Source organism: Phoca vitulina, unplaced genomic scaffold (genome assembly GCF_004348235.1).
Source record: "Phoca vitulina isolate PV1807 unplaced genomic scaffold, GSC_HSeal_1.0 scaffold13, whole genome shotgun sequence".
NCBI classification, from domain to species: domain Eukaryota; kingdom Metazoa; phylum Chordata; class Mammalia; order Carnivora; family Phocidae; genus Phoca; species Phoca vitulina.
The window spans coordinates 3,100,709-3,123,066 of record NW_022589716.1 but is presented as its reverse complement, the minus strand read 5'-3'; the positions used below and the strand labels follow the sequence as shown (position 1 = coordinate 3,123,066).

The 22,358-nt window shown below is 55.6% G+C and overlaps 1 protein-coding gene across 2 annotated transcripts; it reads right to left on the bottom strand.

Annotated features, from left to right (window-relative positions):
• Positions 1 to 11,418: 11,418 nt before the first annotated feature.
• TMEM59L (transmembrane protein 59 like) lies at positions 11,419 to 16,687 on the bottom strand. Of its 2 annotated transcripts, none has more exons than XM_032412472.1 (8): positions 16,464 to 16,687; positions 15,336 to 15,492; positions 15,121 to 15,230; positions 13,848 to 14,000; positions 13,150 to 13,252; positions 12,544 to 12,661; positions 12,326 to 12,443; positions 11,419 to 12,075 (listed from the first exon to the last, which is right to left on the bottom strand). In XM_032412472.1, the coding sequence occupies exons 1-8, from the start codon at positions 16,626 to 16,628 to the stop codon at positions 11,947 to 11,949; spliced, it is 1,053 nt and encodes a 350-aa protein (XP_032268363.1). In that variant the 5' UTR covers positions 16,629 to 16,687; the 3' UTR covers positions 11,419 to 11,946. The 2 variants fall into 2 exon arrangements, with proteins under 2 accessions (XP_032268363.1, XP_032268364.1); XM_032412473.1 differs by lacking the exon at positions 16,464 to 16,687 and adding an exon at positions 16,320 to 16,437 and having other exon boundaries at positions 11,420 to 12,075.
• Between the last annotated feature and the right edge of the window lie 5,671 nt (positions 16,688 to 22,358).

Sequence of the window (22,358 nt, the reverse complement as noted above, 5' to 3'; positions counted from 1 at the left end):
GCTACACCTCCTAGGTTCCTATTGGGTGCTGGTGACCCCCAGACTTTTCTCCTGGTCTTCGTGACGACCTTGCAAAACAGGGAAAGTGAGACTCAGAGCGTGGAAGAAGCCTGCCAAGGCTCAGGAGCAAGAAATGGGACCCTCACTCTCTGACTCTGAGGCTCAAGCCCTCTCCAGAGCCCTATGCTGACCCCTTTTCTCCTTTCTTTTAATCAGGCATTCAGCAAGCACTTACTGACAGCCTCCTGTGCACCAGACCCTGTGGCGGGCATGGGACACACGTGCCAGACAAAAGGAAGAGAGCCCTGCCTCCCCTCCTCCGGGGGGAACAGTCTCGCTGAAAAGACATTGAACAAACATTCTCAGCATACTGCTTGAATGGTGTCCCCCCAAAAGACGTATCTACCTGGAACCTCAAAAAGAGTTTTTTTTTTTTAATAAGAGTCTTGGCAGATAGAATTAAAGTAAGGATCTCAAGATGAGATCATCCTGGAGTAGGGTAGGTCCTAAATCTAATAACTTGGTGTCCTCATAAAAAGAAGGAAAGCCAGGGGTGTGGATCGGGAGGCTACTGGTTGGCTCAGTCCGTGGAGCGTGTGACTCTGGATCTCAGAGTTGGAAGTTCAAGCCCCACGTCGGGTGTAGAGATTACTTAAAAATAAAATCTTAAAAAAAAAAAAAAGAGGGAAATTCAAACAGAGAGAAGGCCATGTGAAGAGGGAGGCAAAGACTGAGGTGATGCTGTCACAAGCCAGGGAACATGTGGCGTAGCCAGGGCTGGAAGAGGCAAAGAAGCATTCTCCCCGAGAGCCTTCAGAGGTAACATGCCTGCCAACACTCTGATTTCAGACTTCTGGCCTCCAGGACGGTGAGGGACAGAGTGGTCTCTGGGCATCGTCCCACATTTTTCACACCCACCACAGGTCTCCTCCTGCAGGGAGCCTTCCTGGCTGCCCAGCAGAGGAGGGCCATTTCCCTTCTGCCCAGCCTGGCTGCCCAGGCTGTGTCTAGGTTGGGGCCTTGCCAGGGTCCTAGCCTCCTGCGTCCAGCATTAACTGGCAGCAAATCTGTTCGTGAATGAATGAATGCATGAATGAATGAATGAATGAATGAGGTTTTCCTGTGCTGACTATGCTTTGGTTCACCTTAGTCACTTCCAGCCCTGTGGCCTCTCTCAGGCCTCCCAGTGTCCCCACCATCACCCCAGAACCCAGCCTCCCCTGGCTTCTCCTACAGGAGGCAATTGTCCCTACCTGTGTGTGACTCTGGCTGGGGACCAGCAGAAAAAAACAACTTTAAAGATAGATGGAGACGAGTTGCATCTTGGCTGTCACTTTTTTTTTTTTTTTTAGTTACCATGTACAGAGTATTTTCAATGCCCCAAACTATGTATTCTCACCACATCCCCAAAGGGAAAGAAACAGTTATTACTATCTCCTCTGGATCATTAGCTAAATTACATGTGCAAAGACTCTATTCCCAAATAAGGTCACGTTCTAAGGTTCCAGGTGGATATGAGTTAAGTGGGGATGCCACTTAACCCACTACAGGTATTTATCCAACAGAAAGGAAGATATGTTTTTGTGTGTGTTTTTTTATTTTTTTTTATTTTTAAAGATTTTATTTATTTATTTGAGAGAGAGAATGAGATAGAGAGAGCATGAGAGGGGGGAGGGTCAGAGGGAGAAGCAGACTCCCCGCTGAGCAGGGAGCCCATTGCAGGACTCGATCCCGGGACTCCAGGATCATGACCTGAGCCGAAGGCAGTCGCTTAACCAACTGAGCCACCCAGGCGCCCCTGTGTGTGTTTTTTTAATATTTTATTTATTTGTTTGACAGGGAGAGAGAGAGAGAGCGTGCGCACAAGCACGGGGAGTGTCAGGCAGAGGGAGAAGCAGACTCCCTGCTGAGCAAGGAGCCCGTTGTGGGACCCAGTCCCAGGACCCCGTGACCATAACCTGAGCCAAAGGCAGACACTCAACCAACTGAGCTACCCAGGCGTCCCAGAAAGGGAGATATGGTTTTACCAGAGACATGAACACAAATGGTCATAAGAGCCCCAAACTGGAAACCCATCCCAGACGTCCATCAACAGGTCAGTGGGTAAACAAATGCAATTCACATAATAGAATACTACACAGCAAGGAAAAAGAACAAACCACCACTGTGTACATCCCACAGGTGGATCTCACCAATGCTGAGTGAAAGAAGGGGACACGAAGAGGACACATGATACGATTCCATTTATGTAAAGTTCATACACAGGCCATGCTAACCCGTGACATGTTGGGGCCCCCCGGGGCAGATCATCAGGAAACAAAGACCTTTACCACAAAGAGGCACAAGCACTTAGGGTGATGGAAATGTTCTATATCTTGGTGATGGAGCAACAGGGAGGTTTACATTTGTCAAAGCTCGTTGAACTGGGCATTTAAAAATGGTTGTGTTATTAGATGTCAATTATGCCTCATTAAAGCTGACTTATTAAAAAGCAAACAAAAAATGAAACTGGTCAGAAGGAGCCAAGATGATAGAGGTCAGACCCAGGGCTACCTCTTGGGGGTGACCAACTGGAAGCGAGCATGAGGGAGTCCCCCCGGGGGCTGGGGGTGCTCTGTATTTGGGTCACAGGAGTGTAAACATTCATTGAGCTGTAAGATGGGCACACCTTGCCATTTGTAGATTACGCCTCGATGAAAAAGAAAGAGCCTGGGGTTCCGAGAGGTAAGTAACTCTCCCGAGGTCCCAGCACGAGGGCATCAGAGTTGTCTTACTCTGGAGCTCAGCACCAACTCCTGGTCTCATCCCTGACCCCCTCCATTCAATAGCATGGGGGTTATAACAGAAGACTCTGTTGTGTATCTTACAAGGAGAAAGACAAACCTGAGACATGCATACAGATCAATGACCAAGGCCTTTCTGGATGGTGGTAACTGTCATAAAGGCAATGGGCTGAGAGTGACTGGGTGGAAGGGACTGCTTGAGCTAGGAGATTAGGGAGACTCTCTTTGAGAAGGTGATGTCCCAGCTTTAATAAAAGGGGACAGAATGGTCTAAGATGTTCTGGGACATTCCAGAACATTGTAGAAGGGCCCAGAATGTTTCAGAACATTTCAGGTGGAAGCAATATGTAGGGTCCAAGCCTGGTGCCAGAAAGAGCCTGAGGGGGCGCCTGGGTGGCTCAGTTGGTTAAGCGACTGCCTTCGGCTCAGGTCATGATCCTGGAGTCCCGGGATCGAGTCCCACATCGGGCTCCCTGCTCAGCAGGGAGTCTGCTTCTCCCTCTGACCCTCCCCCCTCTCATGCTCTCTGTATCTCATTCTCTCTCTCAAATAAATAAATAAAATCTTTAAAAAAAAAAAAAAAAAGAAAGAAAGAGCCTGAGGAACAGAGATGAGACCACATTGTCTGGGGTGATGTGGGCAAGGCTTGGAGTGAGAAGGGAGAGTGTCGACAATGATGTACTGAGAGCAGCCTCCTTGGTGTGTGGGACACAGCTGTGACCAAGACTGCTAGCGCGTCACATCTGGCAGGGGGAACATTTATTAAACCAATCATCACACAAGCAAAGAAGCAATAACTTAATTATCAACATGATAGAGGCTTGATTTGGGGCGTAGTGACTTAGAGGGGCCAGGCTGAGCCGGGAGGTCAGAGGGGGATATTCGGGCTGAAGAATTGGCCAGGAAGAGAGCAGAAACTTTTAGGCAGAGGGGACAACCTGTGTGGGGATCCTGAGGAGGGAGAGTGCCAGGAGCCGCGGGGAGCCTGGCAGGACTGGGTGTGAAGGGGGCAGTGGGCAGTGTTACGTGACACAGGACCCCTGGAGGCTTCAGCTTCCCTGTTGGGCTCATGCCTGGCCCTGAGCAGGAACTGGGGCAACCCCCATCTGGGGCCCAACCTGAACTGCCCACCTACCCCTGCCCCAAGAGAAGGACATGAGTCCCCATCCTTTCTTTTTCTTTTTTTTTTTAAGTTTTTTTTTTAAATATTTTATTTATTTATTTAATTAACAAAGAGAGAGAGAGAGAGAGGGAACACAAGCAGGAGGAGTGGGAGAGGGAGAAGCAGGCTTCCCGCTAGCAGGGAGCCGTATGCGGGGCTCAAACCCAGGACCCTGGGATCATTACCTGAGCTGAAGGCAGTCGCTTAACCAACTGAGCCACCCAGGCGCCCCCTTTTTAAGATTTTTATTTATTAATTTGACAGAGAGAGCGAGAGAGCACAGGCAGAGGGAGCGGCAGAGGGAGAGGGAGAAGCAGGCTTCCCGCTGAGCAGGGAGCCGGATGCAGGGCTCGATCCCAGGACCCTGGGATCATGACCGGAGCCGAAGGCAGACGCTTAACTGACTGAGCCACCCAGGCACCCCGAGTCCCCATCCTCTCCTCCATGTGTTTACGAGTGTTGCCAGGCACACCTTGCTCCCTCCCTCCCTTCCTGGACAGATTACCACCTCTGGGCCCAGAACTCAGGCCTGTCACCAGGGAACCAGGGCTGCCGGTTGCCATGGCAACACTACAGTACAGGGACACATGGGCGCTTCTGCCTTATGCCGTGATCCCAACCACCCACCCACCCTCCATCAGGGCTGTATCAGTGCGGGAGGAAGGCACAGGAAGGGGCAGAGGGGGCAACTTCCCAGATGACTCACGGAGCTGGGGGGACAGACAAGGAAACTGAGGCTCAGAGAGCTATAGAGAGTCAGATCTCTTCCACAAGGTCCCTTCTGCTGGGACTTACTCCTTAGAAGAGCCCTGGACAGAGGCAAAGTGCCCTCTCACTCCTGAGATTCCAGAAGGGGCCAGGACTTACTTGGCAGAGGAGCCTGAGGGTGTTTGCTTGGCACTTGGGGGTCTTCCCCAGAGGTCCCAGGCGGCCCTGCTGGGAGATTCCTCAGAAGTCTGCAGGTATGGGTGCTGAGGTCACACCAGACCCAATCATGCCCTGGCAGTGCGTCCAGTTTGGGGTGGTGGAGGAGACAGATCATGGAGCCATAAGCAAGTCAACGTAGGAGAAAGACTAAGCAGGTGAGGAGCTGAAATAGGCCTCAGGAAGGAAGGAAGATCAGATAAAAAATGAATCCAGGGACAGGGCCAGATTATCCAGGGAAAAAGAATTCTGGGTGGAGGGCACATCAGAGCAAAGGCCCTGAGGTGCATGCTATAGCAAGGAGAGAGGAAAGGAGAGGGAAAAGCACACAGGAGGTGGCAGGGGCCAGGCCATGCAGACCTTGTGGGCAGTGAGCAAAGCCCTCAAAAGGGTAGATGAAATGAGTGAACATTGCTTTGCTCTGCACGTGCAGATGCACACCGGCCATACACACCCCTGGGACACCTCTAACACACCCACGTATCTGGGACACCCTGCCTTCTCAGATTCTATCCATCCCTCAAAGCCCAAACAAGCCAGCTGCCACCTCGTTGGGCAAACATCACTCACCACATATTTGGAAGGGAGTCCTCTACCCACACCACATGCCCCCAGCACTCATAGTTTCTACCCACACCACCTGCATCATGCATTCCAAATCTATGAGGCACCCACTCTAGGCCCAGCCCTGGGCTGGTCACCAGAGCTTCCAGAATTCATACACCAGACACATAGCAGCAAAACATACAAACTAAAAACAAAACAAAACAAAACAAAACCACTCTGCCCTTGGGGTCGCAGTCCCGAGAGAGGGGAGGGGGATGAAGAGACTGGGACCAGTCACAAGTTTTCAGTTAAAGAAGCCCAACACGGGGGCGCCTGGGTGGCTCAGTCGTTAAGCGGCTGCCTTCGGCTCAGGTCATGATCCCGGGGTCCTGCTCGGCGGGAAGCCTGCTTCTCCCTCTCCCACTCCCCCTGCTTGTGTTCCCTCTCTCGCTGTGTCTCTGTCAAATAAATAAATAAAATCTTTAAAAAAAATAAAAAATAAAAAATAAAGAAGCTCAACGTGAACTGGCTTAAGGCAAAAAAGGGACAGGGTGGACTTCAGGCCCATTTGAGCCAGGACTTCCAGCAATGGCATGAAGACGTGGTCTCTCTCCACCCCTCTGGTAGGCTCTGTTGTGGTGGTGACCAATGCCCCTTGGCAGCTGCAGACTCACAACCTCCCCGCTCAGCAACCCCAGCTAACAGCGCGTGCCTCTCTCCCAGTAAATCCCACCAGTGCCTGAGAAGTCTCGGGTCATACTGCTCAACCTCCCCTGAACCACATAAGCTTGGTCACACCAAACCAGAGCTCTGTTAAGAAGGAAGAAGAGAGCGACAGGTGCCAGGTAGATCCCTATCAAATCCATGAAGGCCTTCCAAGCAGAAGGAGCAGCTATAGAAAAGGCGAGGCTGGACCAGTGATGATGTTGATGTTACCGTAGGAAACAATGAGGACAGGACCCCTGTTGTCCTCAGACCGAAAGGTAGGAGGCACATAGCAGGAAAGGTGGCTGCCACAGTGGCAAGTATTGAAAGCCTTTATTTTTCTATTTTTTAAGATTTTATTTATTTATTTGAGAGAGAGACAGAAAGAGCACAGACCGGGGGGTGGGAGGAGGAGAGGAAGAGGGAGTAGGAGAAGCAGATTCCCCACTCATGGAGCCAGACGTGGGGCTCGATCCCAGGACCCTGGGATCAGGTCCTGAGCCGAAGGCAGACGCTTAACCAACTGAGCCACCCAGGCGCCCTTATTGAAAGCCTTTAAAAGGTAAGCAGAGAGGGGCCGCCTGGCTGGCTCAGTCGGTGGAGCACGTGACTCTTAATTAATCTCAGGATTGTTAGTTCGAGCCCTATGTTAGGTGTAGAGATTATTTAAAAATAAAAATCTTGTTGCGCCTGGGTGGCTCAGTCCATTAAGCGTCTGCCTGTGGCTCGGGTCATGATCCCAGGATCCTGGGATCGAGCCCCATGTCAGGCTCCCTGCTCAGCGGGGAGTCTGCTTCTCCCTCTGCCTCTGCCCCTCTCCCTGCTCGTGTTCTCTCTCTCTCAAATAAATAGATAAAATCTTAAAAAAATTTTTAAAGTAAATAAATAAAAGGTAAACAGAGGAAATCAGGTGGTGTCCAAGGGCAACAGGGCGTCATGGGGAGTCAGCAGGGTGGGGACAAGGTCTAGCCCCATGTAGGGAATGGACTTGACCAGGTGAGGCTGCTTCTAGGGTCTGAGAAACAGGGAGACATTCAAGCAAAAATAATTAATAATCACCTGCTCCACGCCAGGTCACATATGAGACTCTTAGGAGCTACCTTCACAGAGTTTATAAAGTTACGTTAAAGCAGGCCGACGTTGAAATAAGTGACTATTAATTAGCTATAAATATTGTAAGTATAGGGGCAGGAGCCGAACACGGGGATAACAGGGGATGTTGGCCCACACTGAGGAGGACAAGATAGATGTCTTTTGCTGAGGAGGAGCCCTTTTAGATGAGAACTTGAGCAGAGCAGAGCCGTGAGGGAGTTCCTGGCATAGGGACATGCAAATGCGAAGGTCCCGGGACAGGAAGGAACAAGGTGGGCTCCAGGAAGCCAGAGAGATCCACTGTGGCTGGAGCATAGTGAGCGATGGGGAGTTGGAGAGGAGCGCCTGTGTGGCTCAGTCGTTGAGCGTCTGCCTTCGGCTCAGGTCATGATCCCAGAGTCCTGGGATCGAGCCCCACATCGGGCTCCCTGCTCCGCGGGAGGCCTGCTTCTCCCTCTCCCTCTGTCTGCCGCTCTGCCTACTTGTGCTCTCTATCTCTGTTAAATAAATAAATAAAAATCTTTAAAAAAGAAAGAAAGAAAGAAAGAAAGAAACCGTTGGAGAGGTTCATGGGGCCAGATTGGGGAACGCCTCGTTGGTACATGTGGATGTTCGGACTCCTCGTGGCAGCAGTAAACCCAAGAAGGGGGCTGATATCCAGGATCAGATTGCTTTATCCTGACAGCTCCAAGCTGCTGCATGGAGCTGGAGGGCGGCTGGAGGGGAAGCAGGGAGCTCCAAGGGGAGGCAGGGGCAGCTGTTGGATGAGAGGTGGTAGTGGCCTAGACCTTGGTGGTTGCCATGGAGATAAAGAGACGCGTGTGGGCTGGAGGGCTGGAGAATCAGGACCTGCCAATGAGATAAGGTGGAAGGAGAACAGGGAAGACTCAAGATGCCACCCAGGTGTTTGGAGCCATTGAGATGGGAGGTCGTGGGCAAGGCTACTAGGGTCCCCTTTGAGCTGGACTGAGCAGTTACAGCAACCATGTAAATAGCGGTGATGGTCACACAATTTTGTGGATGAACCTAACGTCACAGAATTGTACACTTAAAAACCGACCGAAGAACCATGAGAGACAATGGACTCTGAAAAACAAACTGAGGGTTCTAGAGGGGAGGGGGTTGGGAGGATGGGTTAGCCTGGTGATGGGTATTGAGGAGGGCACGTTCTGCATGGAGCACTGGGTGTTATGCACAAACAATGAATCATGGAACACTATATCTAAAACTAATGATGTAATGTATGGGGATTAACATAACAATAAAAAATTTAAATTAAAAAAAAAAAAAACCGACCAAAGTAGGGGCACCTTAGTGGCTCAGTCAGTTAAGCGTCCGACTCTTGATCTCAACTCAGGTCTTGATGTCAGGGTCGTGAGTTCAAACCCCACATTGCATTCCACACCAGGCGTGAAGCCTACTTAAAAATAAATAAATAAAATTTAAAAATTTAAAAATAGGGGTGCCAGGGTCCTGGGATCAAGCCCTGCATCGGGCTCCCTGCTCAGCTGGGAGTCTGCTTCTCCTTCTCCTTCTCACTCATGCTCTCTCTCACTATCTTTGTCTATCTCAAATAAATAAATAAAATATATATACATATATTTTTTAAAGATTTTTTATTTATTTATCTGAGAGAGAGAATGGGAGACAGAGAGCATGAAAGGGGGAGGATCAGAGGGAGAAGCAGACTCCCCACTGAGCAGGGAGTCCGATGCGGGACTCGATCCCGGGACTCCAGGATCATGACCTGAGCCGAAGGCAGTTGCCTAACCAACTGAGCCACCCAGGCGCCCCTAAATAAAATATATTTTTTAAAGATTTTATTTATTTATTTGACAGAGAGAGACACAGCGAGGGGGGAACACAAGCAGGGGGAGTGGAAGAGAGAGAAGCAGACCTCCCGCTGAGGTAATAAAATATTTTTTCATTAATAAAATATTTTTTTAAAAATTAAAATTAAAGGGGCGCCTGGGTGGCTCAGTCGTTAAGCGTCTGCCTTCGGCTCAGGTCATGATTCCAGGTCCTGGGATTGAGCCCCGCATCGGGCTCCCTGCTCGGCGGGAGGCCTGCTTCTCCCTCTCCCACTCCCCCTGCTTGTATTCCCTCTCTCGCTGTGTCTCTCTCTGTCAAATAAATAAATAAAATCTTACAAAAAAAATTAAAACTAAAAATTAAAAATTAAAAATTTGGGGACGTCTGGGTGGCTCAGTAAGTTAAGTGTCCAACTCTTGATTTCGGCTCAGGTCATGATCTCAGGGTGATGAGATCGAGCCCTGCATCCTCGAGTTTAGTGGGGAGCCTGCTTGAGATTCTCTCCCTCTCCCCCCTAAAATAAATAAACCTTTAAAAAAAAACTGATTAAAATATGTGATATAGGGGCACCTGGATGGCTCAGATGGTTAAGCATCTGCCTTCGGCTCAGGTCATGGTCCTGGGATCGAGCCCCGCATCGGGCTCCCTGCTCAGCAGGGAGCCTGCTTCTCCCTCTCCCTCTACTGTTCCCCCTGCTTGTGCTCTCTCGCTCTCTCTGTCAAATAATTAAATAAAATCTTTAAATAAAATAAAATATGTGAGATATATAAATATATATTACCACCACAAAAAAAAAAAAAAAAAAAAGAGGAAAAACCTTAAATGTACACTAACTCTAACTAAATAAAATGAGAAATGAAGTACTTCAGTCACACTGGCCGCATCACAAGGGATCCACATGCCACGGGGCTGGGGCTGTTGCAGACAGAATGCTTCCATCATTGCAGGAAGTTCTACTGGGCAGCACTGGTCTGCTGCTGCTGCTTAACTCCGCCCAGGTATCATTGGCAACATTCCAAGGGGCTGCCTTGAAACCCCACCAGGACCCAGAACAATACCCGGGGAGCGAAATTGTCTTTTAATATTGGATCCTGGGGAGCCTGGGTGGCTCAGTCGTTAAGCGTCTGACTTCAGCTCAGGTCATGATCCCAGGGTCCTGGGATCGAGCCCCGCATCGGGCTCCCTGCTCCGCGGGAAGCCTGCTTCTCCCTCTCCCACTCCGCCTGCTTGTGTTCCCTCTCTCGCTGTCTCTCTCTGCCAAATAAATAAATTCTTTAAAAAAAAATAATGTTGGATCCTGATGCTCATGGTATCAGGCAGGGTGCTGGCAGGAAGCAGGAGCTGCTCAGAAGGGATGCCTCAAGAGTTGGTTGTAGTAAAGGGGATATTTGCCAAGGTGTGGGCAGGGTTGGGTAACTGACATGAGGGGGCGCAGCACCCCGAGTGAGTAGTAGTGGGGAGCTGTGACCACGCACAGGCTGAAGGTTGGGGAATGCAGGGAGACACCAGGAGAGAAACACCCTGACCTCTCACTCTTCTCTCCTCCTACCTCCTGACAGTGCTAATCCCCGCCCACCCCCACCCCCTCCCCAGCTGAGTCTAGCAGAAGGCAGAGACCCCAAGTGGATCTCCTGGGACACCAGGCAAGGTGAAGGGTGGACGGCTGATAATAAGCCCCGCTTGATTCCCTCTAACCCCCGCCCCCACCCACCTGTCACCCATAGGCCTCCATTGGCCCCTGAAAACCTCCACCCCACTGACCACCACACCCCTCATCCCAAACTCTCCCCAGGAATCTCTGATTGCCAGCAATAGAAACCACTTCAGTTGACTGAACATAAAAAGGGATTTTTGGGGGAAGATCTCTGGGAGTCTGCAGAATGGACAGGAAGGATGGAGAGCCAAGGCTGTAGCCTCATCGGGGTAGGTTGCTCCTATCTTGCAAGACTCCTCTCCAATGCAAAGTACAGGGCAACAACGCCAAGTCTGGATCCCTTGGATAGGGAAGGGGATAGGACCCACTGTCAGTGCCCTGAAGCTGCCCCCAATGGGGCAGAGCTCCATCCCCAAAAGAAAGGGGAATGGAAGCCAGATGGCTGCAACATTAACCAAACCTCCTCCTCAAGATTCGACCAATGCATTTCAGAGGAGGGATCCCAAAAGGAAGGCAAGAAGGGGTACCGCCCCATCTGGGCCAAGCAGGTAGCAAAAGCCACTTTTCCAGGTACATCCCTAGTCGGAATCGTGATGTGGGGTGGGCAGCCGCAGGGGGCTGTCCTTCCTGAAGCCACGGGGAGTTCCCAGGGCTGTCTCCTTCTCAGAAGGGGCCAAGTGGACAGGTGCCATGGCCATGCTCAGGCCATTTCTCCCAAGGGCAGATGGAGAGACAAGAAGTAGGCTCAGTCCAAAATATCTTTTATATACATGGTTTATTCCTCCCAACCCCCATGCTGCAACCCCAGCCTCAGCCACTCTCCCGGCATGGAGCTGCCCACCACCACCTCTCTCAGGGGCCTCCTCTCTTGGGACTGTATCTCTGGAGGGGAGGTGGGGAAAAGGAGGGAGCCCTAGCACAGGGTGGTTCCCCTGTGCTCTCAGCCCCCACCCAATAAGGGAGAAAGGAGGAAGGAGAGAGGCAGCACAGAACTGGGGTTTGAATACTCAAGAAGCTACAAGATAGAAGACAGACGTAGCACACTCTGGGGAAGGGGGGAGCAGGGAGGAACCAAAGCCAGATCCCACCCCCCAGTAGGGGCATGGCAATCCCAGGACCCAGAGGGGCAAGGGGAGGGACTGGGGAAAGAAGAAGGATCAGGGGTGGAGGAGCCCAAGGATGGTCCCACCCTGACCTGGACTCCTGGGCACAGGGCAAGTGAGGCCCAAGGAGCCCCTGCACTGGGCGATGCATGGGTCGATCGAGACCTACAGCTTGGTCAGGTCCAGCTTCAGCTTGTAGGGTGGGGGGCTGTCCCCAAAGGCATGTGATGGGGGAGGATACAGGGGCCAGTCTGGCTCTACCATGAAGCCCTTGTGCTGCTCCAGGGTCAGGGGCTGCAGGGGGAGGAAGAGGGAGGGAGGGAGGGCTACTGAGCCCCCACCCTGCCAAGGCTCTTTCCCACCCCTGATCTCAGGTCACCCCAGCTAAGGGCTGGCATTGTTCCCCTCACTTGATAAGGAAATAAAGAAACTTGCCCAGTGTCACACAAGAAGTCAGGGGACCTTGTCTCCAGGGGAGAGTGAGTGGCCCAATTCAGGGCCAAGGAGCGGCCCTTCTCCCACCCCTCCACCCGGCCCCACCCACCTGGAACTTGAGATGCTGGCCAGGTGCGGTCACCAGGGTGGAGCAGCTCAGCCACAGCATCACCAGCACAGAAAGGAAGAGGCAGCAGGCCAGGATCCAGCGAGGGAGCCCCGAGCGCCTGACCCGCCCAGAAGGCACGCTCAGAGGTCCTGGTGGGGTTTGGGAGACCCTCCCCTCCAGCTACACTCCCATCCCACCCCCAGGGTCTTGCCACCCACCGGGACATGCAACTGAGGAAGTCGTTGTCCTGCAGCTCATCGGATTCCACCTTGGTCTTACTGCTAGTCTTGACTCGGATCTTGGCCTTCCTTACCTTGTCCAAGGGGCCTACAGGGTCTGAGAGACAGGTCACCTCTTAGCAGTCCCCGGGCCTCTCCCAAGAGACCACGGCAGCCATGGAGAGGAGAAAGGAGGCCGGGACCTAGGGCAATGGGGCATGGAGTCCTGGAATAGATCAGAACCCTGGGAAATGGACTGTGTAATCCTGGGGAAATAGACCATGGAACCTGGCAGCCCTAGGAGATGGACCAGGGAACCTAGGAAGATGAATCACAAAACCCTGGGAGACAGACCATGGAACCCTGGGAGAAGGATCATGAATCCCCAAGAGAAGAATCACAGAACCCTGGAGATGGACTGTGGGATCCTGGAAAACAGACCACAGAACCATGGGAGATGGATCATGGAACCCTGGAAGATGGACCAAGGAACCCTAAGAGTTGAGAGATAGAAATCCCATTCCTAGAGGGTTCATTTGCCAGGAGGATTCCTTATGGCTGGGGAGCCACCTGTGGAAGGAACACTGGTCTAGCCTCGGACCTTACCCACGTGCACCTCCAAGGCTTCAGGGTGGGATCCCCGCCAGGTCACCTCTACTCGCTGCAGACGGGCCCCCTCGTGCCCCAGGCTCTCTACCACAGGCTGGGTCTAGGCCAGGAAAAGACAGCACAGAAAGAGCCAATTAGAAAGGCACCACGTTGGCCCTGGGAAGCGCATCTCTGTGTCCCATGTAGGTTACATTGTCCCATGCCTAGCTGGGACATAGTTCCCCTGGGTGCAGAGAGGACACCCTTCTGTTGGGCTGTGGGCTGTGACATCAGGGACGTGGTTCCCTGTTGGTGCAGGCATCTCAATTCCTCTTGACCCGATCCTTTAGCTCCTGAAGTAGGAACACGAGCTAGGCTGATAGAATCACAGGGATTGGCTGAGAGATGGTCACATGACCCAGCCAGGGCCAATCAAAGTACGTCTCAATTGAGCTAAAGCTTCAGAGAGGTTATACCCTAGAGCCTTAGGCATCCACCCAGCCATCAGGAGGGAAGAGCTTGCCTGGGAATGCAACCACCACAAAGCGAAGCAGAGTCAAGGAGGGGAGTGAGGCAGTGAACCCCTAAACCTAGCTGGCTCCGAACATTGATCACCCGAGGACTTTGCATCCCGTGAGCCAACAACCAGTGCATCCCACCTTCTTACCCTGATCACCCACCTACCACGCTGGCACGGCCTCTGCCAGACCCCTCACCTGGAACACCACCACCTTCCCATTGTCAGTCTGCAGGTAGTACGTCCAGGTGGAGGAGACAAAGCCCTGGGCCGAGTTGACAAGGTCATTGCAGAGGGTGGAAAACAAGTCCAGGAGCGAAAGGGCCCCGCTTGGAGCTTCCAGGACCTTTCTCTGCCAAGCGAAGGCCCAAGGCACAGACATGTCACCAAGGTAGGGAGGTGAGCTGGGAGAGTTCACTGTGACCGGAATTTGCTGAGTGGTTTGGGGCAACAGGGCTTCATGCCATGAATGCGGCATTTGGCACGCTGTTGCCCTTGGAGAAGGGGACTGCCCTTTCTGAGCCCTCAAACGGGGCTGATTCTCTTCTGTCATGGGGTTGTTGTGAGACTTCAACTAGACGATGGCACAGCACCGATGTGTAGTATGTAGTAGGTGCTATTATTAAACATCTCACACCATCATTCTTATTTTGACGGCATCAGGAGAGAACTCAGAACAGGAAGGAATGGTAGTGCAGCGTGCTTTTATGAACAACGAAGGCCTGGAGGGGGTGGAGGCAAAGGGGTGAAGGGGAGGAGCTTTCTGGGCACTCTCGGTCCAGGGCTCCCTGGCTGTGATAAATGATTTCCTGTGCCTTAGTTTCCCCTGACACAGTGTTTCCTAGACTCACTCATGGACACGACGGGTGAGCAGTTATGATCTCTCCCTGGGGTGGGGGAGTTCCTCCTCCCTAAAACTCAGTTCTGAGCCCCCCCCCATGACAGGGGCCACCTGTTCACCAAAAGGAAAGTGCTTAGACCAGCACCTGGCATGCAGTAGGGGCTCAATAAAGTCAGCTCTTCAGATAGCACTGAAGATGAGTGAGGTGAGGGGTGTTCACAAGCCCTGGTGGCACCGGCTTTAAATGCCATCTCTTGCCCAGCCCTAACTGTGTGACCTTGGGCAGTTGCTTCGTGGGCATGAAATGGGAGTGACACTGTCCCAGGTGCCTCTAGGTGGCATGAGGAATTTGGGACAGGCTGTGATCAGGCCGGGACCAGGACAAATGATGGATAACCACCGGCTGTTTTCTGCATTTACTCCTTGTACGGTGGTGGGAAGGGAGGGTATTTCCCATATCACAGAGATGATAATTGAGGTTTGAGGCAAGACAAGACTCCATCGAGGATCCCCAGTAAGCCCAGAATGGACTACAGAGCCTGGGACACTCTGGACATGAGTGCAGATTTGGGGGGTGGGGTGGAGAGAGGAGGGGGGATGGTCCCAGGGCCACAGGTGGGAGGGTGCCCACCTTCTGCTCTGGCTCCGGCTCGGGTTCAGGCTCCGGCTCCGGGTTCTGGCTCCAGCAGCCCTCGCTGCAGGCTTGCTGCTCCGTCTCCTTCACATAGGCCTCCACACAGGCTGGGGGGGTGGGGGGTGGGACGGGGAGGGGGCAGGAGAGGTGACTAGAGGGTGACCCTTCCCAGGCCACCTCTCCCCACCCCAGCCCACCCGGCCAGCCCTCACCTGCTTCACACTCAGTCTGGGTGGCGTTAGGCTTGGAGCTCCTTGCCACAAATCGGCAGATGGAGAAGAGGCGGCAGCCGCGCTCACAAGCACTGATCAGGACAGCCCTGTCATACTCATAGGGGGACTCAGAAGGGTCCTCCTCCTCAAGCTCTGCCTGGGAGAGGGGGCATGGGGTTCAGGCCAGGGGGAGGGGCAGGAGGAGATTTGTACTGGAAGCACGGGCTCAGAGCAGGAGGTAGAAGATTTGTTGTTCTCTCCCTCCTCCCCCCCCAAATCCAGAGAGATTGAGGTGGGGAGGGGAAGGCTAAGAATATTAGTGGGGGTTCTTAGCTCTGAGGAAGGGAGAGGGGGGTGGACCATGGAGGACACTGGGTTTGGGCAATGGTTGTAAAATGGATAAGTTGGGGAGAAATGCCCCCCTCCCCCCACACCCCGGGACCACGCCAAGGCTCCAGGGAGGAGGGCAGAGATTGAGAGGGATTGTCAGGCCTGAGGAAGGAGGGAGGAGGTTAAGAGGAGGAGGTTTTGTCATCTTTTCTGGCCTGGGAAAATGGAGATCCAGCTGGTGGGGGGTGGGTGAGGATGTGAATGGGGGCTGGTAGCTCTTGGGGGGGTAGGGAGGTGGATGTGGAAGGAGGAGGAAGAGGAGAGGAGGAGGGGGGAGGAAGAGGAGAGGACCGTCAGACCTGAGGGAAGTGGGGGATGGGCGCCCCGAGGGTCTTGGCGCAGCCGAGTGCAGGCAGAGCCCGCAAGCTGGCCTAAGAAGCCTCAATCCCCTCCCTGCCTCTCCCTTGAGTGGACCCCCCCAACTCCGCATTCATCGGAGGGACTCGCATCTCCAAACCCTCCCCCATCCGAGGGACCCCCCCCAGTCCCTCCCCCGCTGGAGGAACAACCCCCATCTCCATCCGAGGGACCCCCGACCCCAGCGCTCGCCTCGACAGAAGGGACCCCAGTCCTTCCCTCACCAGAGGGACCCACCTCCATTGTTGAGCCCCCATTTCCGACTCCTTCCCGCTCTGAAGAACCCCTATCCCGCGCTCGCAACGGAGGGAACCGCATCCCCAGCCCCTCCCCCACCGGAGAGATTCCCGGGTCCTCCGGCTGGCGCCGCATGCGCTTCACCTGCGACAGCTGCGGACCAGGATAGCGGTCGCGGCACCGCAGCTGGCAGCTCTGCGTATCCCCGAGTTGCGGGGCGAAGGGGTCGCGGGCGGGCGGCGCGGGGGTGGCGGGGGGAGGCTGCAGCAGCAGCAGCAGCAGCGGCGGCATCAGCGCGACCGAAGCCATGGCCGTGCGGGGAGCGCGGGGCTCGGGGGACGCCGGCTCCTGGCAGGCACCGAGGATGCAGCGGCGGCGGCGGGGACCGGGTCGCTGACGTCACCCGAGCGAGGCAGCCTGGGAAGGGGGGGCGGGGGATGCGGAGAACGGGCGGGGGAGACGCGCTGCGGCACCGTCGGGGTGCGGGTGGGGCGGGGCAGGTGGACGGTGATCCCCCGCCGTCTGTCCCATCTCGGGGGTGCCGGGACACCTCCCTCGTATCCACGGGCTAGAGGATCTCAGCCAGCGCTATGCGGCCAAAAGGAAACAAATAGGGTGATGGGATGGGGTGTCTCTTGGCCAGGGGATTCAGGGAGGGCCTCCCCGAGGAGGCAAAATTTGAGCTGGCCACGCGGGGAGGGCAATCCAGGCACAGGGAACAGCGAGCGAGTGCCCTGAGGCGGGAAAGAGAGTGTTGGAAGAGGAGGTAGGAGGGCGGTGGTGCGGGAGCCAGAGACTGGAGATGGAAGGACATGAGTGAGGGTCACAGCGCTGGGGCAGCGAAGGCCTCGGGAAGGTCTGTGGCATCGTGTCCTTTGCCACCCTAGTGAGAGGGGCGGCAACTTTGTAATTGGTTTGCCCCCTGTAGGAAGCCCTCCCAGGCCCTTCAAGGTCTCCCCAGCCTCGCCCCCTTCTGGCCCAGCCCTGATCCATAGGCCTGGGGGATCTAGCGCTGTCTACCCCAACTGGGGGCCTCTCGGCCCCGGGGCTGAGTGGGAGGGGGCACAGAGGTGCAAGTAGGCGCGGGGTCGAAGTGCTGCTAAAATTCCTAATTCTTGTGGGAAAACTTGGGACACACAGGGACACTTCTGGCTTCCATAACTGCCACACTCCAAGGTGACAGATTGGAGCCCCATGAATCTCGGTTTAAGAGGTCTCCCTAGCTTCCTGTCAGCCATGGTAGTGGGGGCGCCTCCCTAAGCCTAGGTCCCCTGCAAAGACGACGCCCCCTCCCCCCCGCTGGCATGCCCCGTGCAGGTGCCTGCCGAGGTCGCGCTGCCGCCCGCGTGGCTTCCATCTACGCTCCGCCCCCACAGACGGGGCGGCAGCCACTCGGGGTCGGCGGGTCAGAGGGCGCCGCAGGTTCCGGCCGAGGAGGAAGGGACCCCGGGGGGGCCTGGCGCACCCCCTCCCCTGGCCGGCCGCGGCGCTTTCATCTCCGCGGCCTCTGCCGGCCCCCACGTGGCTTAATCAGGCGCGGCTGTGCCTGGCGGACCCTGAACATCTGGATCCCGGCGCGGCCCCTCCCCCGCCCCGCCCCTCCCGGGCTACGCCGCTGCGACCCTACGGCAAGGGCCTCCAGCCCGCAGTTTTCGCGAAAGCGAGGGAACCCCGGGTCGAGCCCCCCGCGAATCAGGGCCCGTGCCTTGGGAAATAGCCATTGGTTAAGACCAACGCTGTCTCCCATTTCACAGGTGGGAAACAGGCTCCAGGACCCTCAGCTGAGCTAGGATTCAAGCCCACACATGTCAGTTCAGAGCCCTGAGCGCTTAAGCCTCTTCCACAATTACTGTACTTCATTCATTCCAAACAAAGCCCTTCCCAGGTATTTTCTTGCAACAACCTATAAGGAAGTACCCGTAGCGTTGTCTAATTTACAGTTAAGGAAACTGAGGCTCAGGGTGGGAAAAGGGGTGGACCCAGATACAAGCGAGAGAAGCAAAGAGAGGCGGGCGGAGGTTGGGGCATCGGACATAAGAGGCGTCACTTAAAGAGCAACAGAAAAGAAAGACTCCCCGCATCCTTTTGCGGAAGGGGAAACTGAGGCTGGAGAGGTGGAAGCGCGGGCCTAAGTTGCCGGAGAAGAGCGAGGGGGCTTGGTTGCCGCCCACCCACCCCCCTTTCCGCTTTACAAGGTCGCTGGGGGCGGGAGCGGAAGGAGGACTTGACCCTGGCCCCCCAGGTGAGCCCCCGCGCCCCTCCTGCCGTTCCCGAGGGAGCAGGTCCAGGTGAGGGGCGGGAGGGCCGGCGGGCGGCCGGGGTCGGGTTTCAGGAAATCCGCCGACATTCCTTCGGGGCTTAAGAGGGAAAGTTGACTCGGCGCCGCCCCTCGCCCCCCCCCCTACTTCCTACCCCCCGGGGCGGCCCGGCCGGGGGCGGCGGGCGCGGGGCGCTGCGGCCGGCCTGGGCGTGAATCAGCGGCTGGCCGGGCGTCCGGGAAGCGGCGGCCGAGGTCAGGGCGGGCATCGGACAAGCGCCCTTTGTCCCTTGCCGCCCTCACCACGACCCCGCTGACCCCCACCCTCAAGCTGGGTACAGGCTGAGGAGGAGGCACGGCACGGTGGCGCCGGCGCTTGCTGACGGTGTGGGGGGGGTCTTGGGGGGGAAGGGGTACAGCTGTCCGCCCCCCCACACACACACACCGCAGCTGGCGCCTCCTAGAACCCAGACATCCGAGGTTCTCCAGGGTGCAGAGGGGCAGGGAACCCAGGCCTCCGTGGCCGGGTGCCCAGGGGCCTTGACCTAGACCTAGGGGGCACTCCTGAGGCCCCACCTCCAATGCCTGTGGGGTCTGAATTTTTCAAGTTCGGTGCACAAAGCTTTCAACCTAGGCATCCCAGTTACCCAGGCTCAAGCTCCAGGGTAGAAATGATAAAGCCCCACCTTTTCCTGCACACAGGTCCTGAACCTGAGTTCTGCTGTCCCAACCCCGTGTCCAGGTCCAGACCCTCACTGCCCCTGCTTCCTGGGAACACAGGCCTGGAACACGGGCAGCTAATCCCATACTGAGGGGCCCTGAGCATGGGGGTCTCAGCATGGGAGAGGCAGTGCTGTGCTCTACTCATTCCCACTGGCTCTGGGTTCCTATGGGCCACTGAAGGTACTGTTAACCACTGCCTTCTCCCCAGCGTCCCCTCAATGCCCTTCACTTACACAGGGAGCTGGGGCTGGAGGGTGTCCCCCAACCTAATCCTTAGGTGCAGAGTGTGCGGACTACGGAGGAGCCCTTCCCCGGCCCAGGTGGGCCCCTCTCTCCATCTGCCCCCTCAGTACATTCCCAGCTGCCTTCAAGGACTTGGGTCAATATTTGCCAGAAGTTCCGTCAATGCTGGCTCCCCTGCCAGGGCAAAAGGCGGTGGGACTGGGGAGGAAGGGGTTAAACTGCTGGGAGCACCCTGGGCAGGGAAGGGAGCCCCTGGGGGGGGGGGGGTGTCAAATCTCTTTCCTTAAAGTCAAAGGTATGAAGTAAAGGTTCCCCAGGGGAGAGAGGGCTGGCTCCAGGGCAGGGCTGGGCAAATGATTCTTACCCTTCTGTGGGTAAGGACCAGAGAGGGATGGCTACCAGCTTGGGTCACATAGCAAGTCAGGGGGCGTGGGCCTCACGGGGACGCCAGGCAGCATGATTCACTAGGACTGAGTTTTCTTGCCACTTGGAAGGACTGAGAATTCTCCATCCTTCCATTTTGCAAATATTCATTGAGCTCTTCTCCTGTGGCCCTCACTGGGCCCCGCGTAAGGTCCTAATGGCTCTCAGGGCACTCACAGTCTAAAGAAAGTAAGTCTCAAGAGTAAGACAATGTTCAAAGAGCTGTGTTAGAAAGACAATTTTAAAAGGTGAAGGGCATGAAGGGTGCCTGGAAAGGGTAGGGGGCCCCTCTGAGATGACACTTGGCCTGTGACATGATGGAAGAGAAGGTGGTAAGTGGGGGAAGATTTGGGGGAAGCGCATCCCTGCAGAGGGAACAGCAAATCTGCAAAGACCCTGCGATAGCAACAAGCCTGGTGTGTTTGGGGAAACAGGGCTGCTGTGGCTGGAGTGAAGTGAGGGAGAGGAAAGGGAAAAGGAGAGTGGAGGAGAGGAAGAGAGAGGAGGGGGGATAGGGAGGCTGGGCAGAGAAGACCTGCTTTGCTTCTTTTAAAAGCTCTCTCTGCCTGCCCTGCAGACAAGGAAGGGCAGGAGGGCCACCGGGGACGCCCAGGAGGAAGCCGGGCACCATCCCAGAGGGAGATGGTGGGGCCTGAACCTGGACAGGGTGAGGAGAAGGGGTCAGAATCTCAGAATGGGGATGTGTTTTGGAATCAGAGCCAACAGGATTTGCTGATGGATTGGACATGGGGGATGAGCGAAGGAGAGAGTTGTCACGCACGCCTCCAGGTCTCTGGCCTGAGCACCTGGGTGGATGGGGGAGCCTTTTCCCCGAAACCCGGGGATGACTGGGGGAGGAGCAGAGATGGGGGGGGATATCAAAATATCCCTCCAGAAGTCTGAAGTCCTTCAGGAGGGAGTCAAACTTTGCAGGGCAGAGGCTGCGGAGGAGGGCTTGCGCTCTCCTGGAAACACAATTCCAGTCAAGAACTGCCACCGCCTCTTAATCCTCTGGATCACCTGGCAGGTGGAACTATGGCCCCGTTTCTCAGAGGGGACAAACTGAGGCCTGGGGACCATCCCTGCTCCAAGAGAACATGCCCCCCCCCCCCAGTGCTGGGCGCTGTGCCAAGGGCTTAGACTGTGGCACCTTCTATAACATTGCGTCTTCTCACAGAGGACCTTAGTCTGGCTGGGAGCCGCCCATTGTACAGAGCAGAAAACTGAGGCCGAGAGGCCTGGTTGCTTCAGTAAACGGAAGTGTACCACTCCAGGGCTTCACTCTCCCCCTCATAAACCCATCCAGAATCCAGATTGTGGGTGTGCAGAGCCTCCAGGATCCTGTCCTCCAATCCTCTTTTCTCTGACAATCTGGGGTCTGAGCTGGGGATCTAAATAACGGGGAGGGTAGCCTTGAGCAAACGAGGTGGGGACTCCTGAGCCACCCTCAGACACTTTTACCCCATTGGCTAGTTAGGGATATGGAGAGAGGGTCCAGGCCTCTAAGGGAACCCCCCTGTAAGGGGGAGTTAGAGCCCTTCCTCTCTCTGGGCACACCACTGGGGGCAGGGCTGAGACTCAAACCTCCAGGCTGGAGGCGTCCCTGGAACTCTCCTCTCAAGCACCCCCTAAACCTCCGCCCTAGAAGCCAGAAGCCCTTCTATCTTGGGAGCCGTATTGGGTGCTGACCGAGAGGAGGGGTTGGGGGTGAGGCGCCCAGGCCAGAAGGGGTCCCGAAACCCAAGCAGTGGCCAAGAATAATAACACGGAGAAGGATCCGGGCGCAAAAAAAGGAAGACAGACTATGCGTCGCTCGGGGCAGCCGGCGTTACCTGGAGTCGGCGGGCGGCGGCCGCCGGAGCGATTACTCACTGCGTGGCGCACCCCACCCGCGGGCCGCTGAACTGATGTTTCCGTGGGGAGGGGTGTCACTGAGTCGGGGGGGGTGCTCCTTATGGCTCTCCTTCTGGGAATCCTTCCCGTCCCTCTTGCGGGACCTGGGCAAACCCCCGTCCCCGCTCCCACCGGGGCCCATTTCTCCCGGTCTGTCCACGCGGGAGCTCCCTCCTAAGGTCCCCGGGAGCCCCCCGAGGAACCTCAGCCGTGTCCTGCGTGAAGGGGACAGCTGAGCCAGGGCGAGGGCCCGGGATTCCTTTGCCTTCCAGCTTTTTCTCAGTCTTCCCTCCAGCAAAGCCTGGGACCGAGGCTGCGCGCAGAGGACCGAGGAGAGGCGGGATGAAGTGGGAGGCGGGGGGCGCTGGGCCGAGAGCTGTGGGACCCGCGCGTCCAGGGCGTGGGGCTGGGGGTTGCGACTCTCAGGCCCCAGGGAAAGAAGCGGGGGGTGGAAATGGGAGCAGGCGGGGCTCAGGGACCACTGGGGGGGCGGGGCCAAA